This window comes from Patagioenas fasciata, chromosome 1 (assembly GCF_037038585.1).
Source record: "Patagioenas fasciata isolate bPatFas1 chromosome 1, bPatFas1.hap1, whole genome shotgun sequence".
Taxonomy (NCBI): domain Eukaryota; kingdom Metazoa; phylum Chordata; class Aves; order Columbiformes; family Columbidae; genus Patagioenas; species Patagioenas fasciata.
The window spans coordinates 154,043,034-154,052,124 of record NC_092520.1 but is presented as its reverse complement, the minus strand read 5'-3'; the positions used below and the strand labels follow the sequence as shown (position 1 = coordinate 154,052,124).

General features: G+C 43.1%; 1 protein-coding gene across 2 annotated transcripts; it reads right to left on the bottom strand.

Moving 5' to 3' along the window:
• Window positions 1-3,390: 3,390 nt before the first annotated feature.
• RAB19 (RAB19, member RAS oncogene family) lies at window positions 3,391-9,072 on the bottom strand. 2 transcript variants are annotated; one of them, XM_065840080.2, is made up of 4 exons: window positions 8,889-9,072; window positions 8,540-8,752; window positions 7,537-7,720; window positions 3,391-5,139 (listed from the first exon to the last, which is right to left on the bottom strand). In XM_065840080.2, exons 2-4 carry the CDS (start codon window positions 8,732-8,734, stop codon window positions 4,874-4,876), a joined length of 645 nt encoding a protein of 214 aa, XP_065696152.1. In that variant the 5' UTR covers window positions 8,735-8,752; window positions 8,889-9,072; the 3' UTR covers window positions 3,391-4,873. The 2 variants fall into 2 exon arrangements, with proteins under 2 accessions (XP_065696152.1, XP_065696157.1); XM_065840085.2 differs by having other exon boundaries at window positions 8,903-9,072.
• Between the last annotated feature and the right edge of the window lie 19 nt (window positions 9,073-9,091).

Sequence of the window (9,091 nt, the reverse complement as noted above, 5' to 3'; positions counted from 1 at the left end):
TGTTTCTAAGCTTCCTGTTGCACTTTCATTTCTACCTCCTCCCAAACTGGAATGACTGAAAGGAGAAGGGCCTTGGAAATTAGTAATATATGTTAGTAGGCTGCTATATTTTTCCTTTGTAAGAACAGGAATAAATTCAGGAGAACTAAGGCAAATTTTTAATGCAAAAATACAAAGGAAGATGGTGTAGGCTATGCTATATTTGAGCAAATACCTAAGGCACAGAAACTGAAGAGGCCAATGGGAGTAGTGTCAAGATGAAAAACGTATGAAGACTCTCTAAACTTCCACCAGCAAAATCTTGATTGCAAACCAAAAATCTTCAGGAAAAGATACGTGCTCTCACTTGAAGTGGCTTAGCTTTATTCCCTATGCAAGAATATATACATGTGGTTTGACATAAAATTTTGCATCTTGTTATAAGTGCAAAATAAGCATCTGCTGCCCATTCTAATTGGTTGGAATGTGATCATACAAGCGAAGAGTGCTTCTTACAACCTCTGCTGTTTTAGTTGAAATATTGATAGCACAGCTCTTGTGTGATTGTAGCCCAAGGTGTATTGTAATACTGCTGAGGGGATGCCTGTTTCATTTAAATGAAATACAAAGTAATTCTTTACCACTAGAGCAGATACAAAATAGGTTTTTGTTTGGAGGATATGGAGAAGCATGAGATGTCTCATGTTTGGAACAAAACCTGTGTAGATGGAATTACTAATGCTGCAGCAGCCTAAAACAAGGGAATCTGCATGTGGTCCCTCAGCATTGAGATATAATACACAACTGTGCTGTAGAGATCAAGTTGCTACAAAGTCAGTTTTAATCTAATGCTAGCATTAGAGAGGTATTACTAAACTCCACTTTTGGTGAGCCTCACTTCAGGCAAACAAAACTAGACAGACTGGGCAGTGAAAATTGTAATAAGTGGAGATGTTCATGGATGCAGCAGCAGCAGCAAGGAAATGCAGGATTGCAAATACGCTAAATTTCTGCCCCTACTTGCTGCTGTTACCTGTGGGCATCCTGTTTGTCATTTGCAACCAAGCCAGAGTCAGCACCTGTTCGGCAACAGCTTGATGTGATTGCATAGACAGAGCCTGTGCAGGCAGCTGAATTAAGGTTGATTTTAGAACAACAGCACTAGAAAAAAATGCTTTAAAAGACTTTTAAAAGTCCTATTTCTCTCAAACTGCAGGTTCCTATTAAAAGTTGAAGTACTCTTAAGTAGAACAGCTCTTGGCCTGTCTGGAACTACTCTCAAAGAATACTGATAGCCCAGTATTGCCTGTTGTAGTTCCAGTCCTTGAAAATGGCTTCAGGAGTCAGTACACAGAGCAATGAGTATTGAAGCCCCACTGCCTGGAGCTGAATGTGGTGTTCTGGGAACTGAGAGATATTAAAAACAATCTGCCTGTTGGCAATCCACAGCTGGGAAAGGGCACCTCTAAACTGTGCGCTGGTTGGAACACTCACCTGGCTGGGAAAAGTGTCAGTTCCCTCTCCAAAAGCACAGGCATTCATCTCCTTCCTGAAAGAAACCTCCAGGGTAGAGCCCTCTGTTCAGGGCCTGAAAATTGCTTTCTCTGACTTCCCAGCTACACTTAAACATTAACTGGAATGATTAGATAAGAACTTAGCTTTTGTTATTTAGTGCATGTGCCCTATATATGAAGAAAGCTTGGCTACATAGGTAGTGCCACATGCATTCCACATCACAGGGCTGCAGTTGTGTTGGCTTTTAAGCCAGTCAGCTTCTGGGAGGTGTCAAGAGTTTGCACCATTTAAAAATACTTGTGGGCTTTTTTTTGTTAGCTGTTACATAGACAGGTAGCTGCTTCAGTCTCATGTGCCAGGGGTGTGATATCAATGCAAGTAATGTGCAACAGCTAAGATTCCAACACTTCTAAGTAGATAAAAATTCAACAAATAAGGTTGCCATCACGATGGATGTGCAATACAGCTCTTAAAACTGTGGAGCAGTAGTAGTTTCAAGAACAGTATTGTAAACGTTACAATAAACTACAGTTTCTCCAAGTGCATTCATGATGCTGTCATGAAGCACACTGGATTTGCACATGATGCTGGGGTAATAAGCACATTAATATAAGGTTCCATAGCAGTTAATTAGCTTTTTGGTTAACTTGCATTGTCATGGCTGCATACTTCCATCTTCTCTGCAGTGGGGAAAGGCACAACTGCACAAGTCACACTGTGCCTGTTTTTTAATCCAGTGGTTGCTGTCTTAAAGTATAGAACAACATACAATAATGAAGAAGGTTTGTGGGGTTTTTTTAAGTTCATAGCTTTCTTTGCATACTACCTTCTGAATAATACTGTCTAGCAATATACGCTCTGAAGAACCTTCTCATTAGCCATTGCTGCAGCTCACTCTTCACCCACATGAGGACAGCTTAAAAAATGAGCCTATGGATGCCATATGGTGTAACTGTCCAAAGGGCTTGTGCAAGATGCTGAACACAACCAAGACAGGTCACGCTCCCAGTTTAGTCACACAATGGGTAGGTATTTAAGACTAGTTTCTTGAAGGAGCAGTAAGGAGCCTGTTACACCTGTTAAAGGTGATCCCACATTGTCAAGGAAGGACTTACTTTGCAAGTAGCACCATGTGTGCAGGAAGAGAATGGCAAGAGCCCTGTAACCTGGTAGTGCTTAGCAATTAGGGGAGCATCAGCCTGCAGAAGCCTTCATATTGACTGTAAGCAAATTAATCTGTAATTAAGGCAGTAAATTGAATAAACCATGCAAAGGTGTAATACTCTCCTGGTAAGATCCTTTCTCTAATTCCTGGCTAACGAAATAGTATAACTGGAGGTAAACACAAATACTTTAGTGTTTGCTACAAATACTGTCTCTGGTGTATCTGAAATAGGACAAAGTTTACTAGCAGTTTAAGTGTGGATAGTAAAAAAACCAAACAAACAAAAAACAAAAGCCAAAAAACTGCTACCTTACAAACTACTACTGGGACTAGCTTGGATTTTAAGCATACAAGAATATTAAACTTCCATTTGACCATTTTCCTAGTGATGACAGGTGTAGAAACTGGTTGGTTGGAAGCTGGATTGTTACTTATTCAGCTGCTTTGAAACATTATGGTGTTTACTGTTGCTTAAATTTGTGACCTGAAATACCGCTACTAGGCTAGTACCAAATGAAGATGAAATTAAGATTTGAAAGTAAATGGATCAGAAAGAGGATGCCTGAACAATGTGGAGCTTTCTCCATAGCAGGCTATAGCAGAAGGCTTAGAGGCTGGCACTGCAGATTTCTTGCTCAGTTTGTACACAGCTGAATTAACGCCTGCTCTTTGCATGTGAACCTGGCCGGAAGAAACATTAATGATATTAGAAGTATTTGCAAGACTGTAAATCAGTGATTCATTCTACTTTATTTTTTGTGCTTCTCAAACAAGATTTTCCAGAAATATTTGCTGCATGTTTTTCCCTGTTTTCCAAGAACCTGCGAAACATGGGTGGACTGCCATCTGGTAAGCTAGCAGCGTACCAGCCTTCCCAGGACATCTGTGCATGGAACCCAGACTGTGTTTTATTGTTACAGAGCATGATTTTCAGTTCATAGCTTAACAGTAACTACCCAAGTGATGCACTTTGGTACATGTGGACTGCAGTCAAAACCTTCCTCAGTATAATGTTTCCTTCCTTCCTTTCCTTCCCTGTTCCATCTACTGAAAAACAAACCAAACCCCAACAAAACAACAAACCCTTCATTCAGTTCCAGTGCACAGAAGTAGTGAGCCCCCAAAAGCAGAGCTTGCATTTGGGAGCAGCAATACAAAACCTTCTATTGCTACCAGGATGTGAAGTCTCCATAGCAGTAGCATATGTACTTGCCTATGGGTAGCTTTCCAGTATTGCCTTTCTGCTCTAAGACGAGGTTACATAATTAAACTCTTAACCCCGTGCTGAGTTTTACAGGAGCTTGAATCCCTTGAAAATCTACAGGCATATTCTCAAGCTGCCATTGGCCCACCACACAAACTACAGAAGGCTTTTGATTAAAGTCAGCATATCAAAATCAAGAAAGGGTGAGGGAGAGGAGATTAAAAAAAAAAAAAAGTCCTTTCAGCCCAGCATTGATTTAAGCCATTACTGGTGCCTTGGAAGTTTCACTACTAGCAAGTCTATGTAGCAAGACAGAGATCACTACTGGAAACAATTCTTATAATTAGTGAAGTGAAAGACAACTTCACTCACCCCAGGCAGAAGGCTGGGACTCCAGTGTATAATATTCTGCCCGCTGTGAAACTCCAGGTTTGTCTGGTGAGGAAATTAGAACAGATGTGAAATCCTGTACTCTTTCACAAAAGTTGAGTTCCTTGGGATGGGTGGCTACACACCTGACATCAGGACCCTCCCTAACTGGAAGTTTGAGCTGCAGTGGGTTAGTGCTGCCCAAGCACGTGTAAGACTTTTTAAGGCTGCTGGCAAAGAGTAAAGTGCTCGCACTAGAAAAAAACAACATAGCTTGGAAGGGTCAAGTCAATGCAGAGCTCTGGTGCAAATTTATCTTCTGACACAGCCAGAAAAATCATTCAAAGATATAATCAAAGGCATTAATTTTTACAGTTCTCTTTGGTTAAGGCAAGGGCTGGCAGCTTCTCAAGTCCTCTCAGTTCAGAAGTTCATGTTAAAGTATCAGCTGCCATGTTCAAAAGCAACCTGTGCTACCAACAGCAACAACAATCTCTGAAAATACTTACAAGCCAAACTGCAAGGTAGAGATATCAGAGAGGTGGCTTGAGGCCACATAGCACACTTTCATCAACTGAACAAAAGGAAATCAAACAGCCTCAGAAGAACGATGACTTCCAAGTTCTTTCCAAAATCTGTCTTCAACACAAGCACTGGTTCTTCTCCACGCTTGGACTGGTAATGACTGGCCTGGAATCCAGATAGATGCTGTTCGGAGGGTTGTCTCCATGAAGCTGTAAGGTATTTCGGGCTATGAGCTCCTTAGCCATTAACGTGAACACTTCTTCTATGTTTTGAGCTTCTTTTGCTGATGTCTCCAGGACAGCTAAGAGCCCATGCTTCTCTGCTAGTGTGCAGGCATCTTCAAACAGGACTTGGCGCTTGTCCAGTGAATCCGATTTGTTCCCTTAAGAGAAGTCAAACAGATAATCCAGTAATTTAGTCTCTCAAAGATTCATCTTTAAATGCAATACATTAATTCAATGCTGTTAAATAACAGGATTATGTTGGGAATAAGTATTACTAGAAAAACAAGATGTGAGCACGTCAGAGCCACAAACATAGAACGTGGATCAAAACTGCAGCTAATCATATGATGCTATCAAATGAGTTTAAACAAAAACCAAAGACCTGTGTTCATCTAATTATTCGCTGTAGGTAGTGGTGCCAAAGGATTATTTAGAAACAACTGTTTGTGCCTATTCACTAGTGGTTTTAACCATTAAGTAGCATTTAAGTTAAATATTAAAAAAAAAAAAAAAAGTCTTAGAAATCCTGTCGCTATAGTGGCTGAACACATTAAACCAAAACCATATTGCATAAGGGTTTATTCCACCTTCAGTGGAAACCACGTGTTATGCTATTGTCAAGCTACTTTGACACATCTCCAAGTAGATGGTCAGCTCTGAAGATCTGCAACATTGTTAGTCTAAAGCAGAACTCCTCCAAAACAACCCCACCAAAACCTAGGAAGAACCCATTCAACTGTTAATCAGATTTTAAAATAGCATATTTATACAAGTTAATCATTTTTAGATGGTGTCAAACGCAAGCATTCACACCGGCTACCTTAATGCTTAAAATATATACTTAAGTTTCTGCACATACAAACTTTTACTCAAAGCAGTTTAGTCAAAATCTGTCAGAAATCATGAAACGCCTCAGATTAAATACCTTTGTATATTTCAGTAGTTGCAACAGATACGGAATTATCATTAGTTCTGGTACATGCAGCACCTGGCTGAAGTCTACATTCATAGTTTCAAGACAACCTTTTGTCAAATTCAGATCTTGAATTTGAAGCATATATAAGCCAACTTCCCTCCCATTAAATGCCTTCCCATTTTTCTAAAGGGAAAAAAAGCCACAACCCAAACCACAAACAACAAAAAACCCTGAAACAAGCCTCACAAAAAACACCCTCCCATCCCTAACCAACAGCTTCTTGAGGGTTATTTGCCTTCTTAAAAAGAGCCCCCCCTCTTTCCTTCTTCAGTTCCAGATGGGAAAGTTAGACTTCCTAAACTTAGCCTCATACTGGAAAGGTGTATAACGTGATTACGTGTAATTAAATGTACAAAGACTTCCTGCCAAAGTAAGTAAAGTAAACACCACCAGCTTTGGAAGAAAGCACCAAGCTGGATCTTTGACTGAAACTTTATTTTTACCGATTTCAGAACCTATTTCTTGAAAAAACAAAACAAAAACAACCACCCAACCCCCACCACATACACAGATAGGTCTTGTTCTTTAGATCCATCTAAAAAAATGAAAAAAAGCCCTACCAAAGTTTAGCAATTTTTTTTTTCCCCTCCTTACTCATTCCAAGCACTGCAGTTACATACGGGTCACAATTTGTTGTTTGTTTCTTCAGAAGAAGAACAAGAAGAATCACCACAGTAGAAGCAAGTAATTTGCTAGGGGCACGAGCAGAAGCTGAAGTGCTGTGTCTGCTGTGCTGTGGGGATCAACGCTGCCTTTCCTCAAAAGCCAGTTTGGGCTTCTGCAGCTGCACGTGTTGCTCTCGGCTCAGTGCCACAGGGGAAGAGGCAGAAGCAGTGGAATGTAAATAAAGAAAAGGCTCTGTCATTTTACTACATCACTTCTCTCATTTGCAGCTTCTTCCTCGGGGGAGGGAAGAGCAATAACTACCTGGAACACAAAGGGATAGAACCACACTGCTCCCACCAACTCCATTTTCAGCAATTTCTACCCATTCCTTTCCTCAAGAGAAAATTTTTCCTGAATACTAGTGGAATAAAGGAGGAGGAACGCAAGCAGACTACTTAATGCTCTGCATAAGCCATGTCCCCATCTACTGTCTTACCTGATGGGAGTCCCATTACAGAGCATGGCGCATGCATATCAAAAGAACAGACAGGAAAGATGAGAACAAGGAGTTGTGTTGCTCTGTGAATTCCCCTTCGTCTTGAATTATTGAGCCGCTAAATTCCTGCAGAACAGGAGTATAGGGCCAGACTTACTGCAATTCTAACCTCAATAAAGTTGTCCCTGCTCACTAGATGAGCAGCATGTTTGTTGCACCATTCCAGCAGGAAAGGAACAAGTGAAAAGGTTTCACTGACTGCAACAGGCTTGGTCATTTGAGGACAAGATTGTGACTCCCTAAGTTTTAAGCTTCGGTTAAATTGATACAATTCTGATCTATTTTATTTACAACTGCATTCTTCTTAAATGCATAGTTTATAGATGCTTTAAATAGTGTGGGGGGGAAGTGAAGAGTGGTTTGATAACATGTTTTAAGAAAATCTATACAATATAATATTTAAAATGAGATTCCTACCAATTAACATAATGACCAAGTTTGCAGCACCATACTTTTCAATTTCATGAATCCAGTGAGGAATGGATTCAAATGTGGACCTCCTAGTAAGGTCATAGGCAAGGATGGCCCCGTGGGCACTCCTATAGTAAGACTGGGTTATTGTCCGAAAGCGTTCTTGGCCGGCCGTGTCCCACACTTGGATCTGCAAGAGAAAGTATATAAGTTAAGACTGGAAGATGCCGCTTTCTAGGTGTTTGCCATCAGCACCTACACTTTCGAAACCCCATATCTAGAAGGCAGCTAGACCTGTCCCAGCCCACTCCACCGCAGCGTGGCTTTGCCCTCTCTGCATCTGAAGAGACATTTACATGCCTGTAAAGACAACATACACAGATCAAAGAAAAAGCTGCAAGGCTAAACCTAGCTTTGCAAACAGGCCAAGAAACCAGTTCCAATAACTGCACTAAAAGATACAGGGCATTATAGCCTTTTAATAGGACAGGAAAAAGAGCCAAGAAACCCTGAAGCAGGGCTGGGCAAAGCAGGGCAGGTATCTGAGCTTTCATTAGCACACGGAGGGAAGTTCTAGGTAACAATTTCTTATTATGTACATCCTGCAAGTCTTCATCTTCCCTCAGATCAAGCATACATCGAAGCGGAGCCTTTGCAAACTTGGAGATTTGCCTCCAGCTCAAACCTCTTCTAAAAGAGGGAAGAGACCTCCTCTTCAAACCAGAGCCACCTTGCAAAGAACTCTCTGCAGGTGAAGCCTGAGCCCTCTCCAGAGATAGATCCAGAGAATCCACGAGGGCAACCATATGCCCAGTTAGGGCGACTGCATCCCCCAGAGGGAAAGCTCCCCTCAACAACACCCCTGAGAAAAGGGCGGCCAGCTTTGCCTCCAGCAGGACCGAACAGCAAACACTGCACATCCCACCGCTGCCCGTGCCCGAGGTCGGGGACATGGGGACGGGGAGCAGGTGTCTCCCTGGCGCGGCCCGGGCTCGCTCCGGCCACCGACCTTCACTTTCTTGCCGTCGATGTCCATGGAGCGCACAGTAAAGTCGACGCCGATGGTGTTCTGCTGCTTCTCGTTGTACTGCCCCGTCTTGAAGCGGTGCACCACGCAGGTCTTCCCCACGTTGGAGTCCCCGATCAGGATGATTTTAAAGAGGTAGTCGAAGGCATCGTCCGTGCCGGAGCTGGCGAAAGGCATCGCAGCTCCCGGTAGGGCCTGCAGCGGTGAGAAGGAGAAAGAGGAGGAGGAGGAGGAGGAGGAGGAGGAGGAGGAGGAGGAGCTGCCTTGGCCCAGCTGCCGGCAGCTGAGAGCCAGGGAAAGGAGCCCCTGTCCCGGCCAGCCGCCCGCTCACCTGTTGGCACTCACCTGCCGGGACAGGTAGCACCCGCTTTGTACCCGCCCCGGCGTGCTCGGGGCCGGCGGGAAATGTAGTTCCTCCTCCTCCTTCTTCTTTTCGCCTTCCTCCTGCCCCCAGGCTCAGCTGGGGGAGCGGTGCCGGCGCCGCTCGATCGCTCTCCGCCCCCTGCGAGCGGGCAGGCGCGCAAGCGGCCCCGT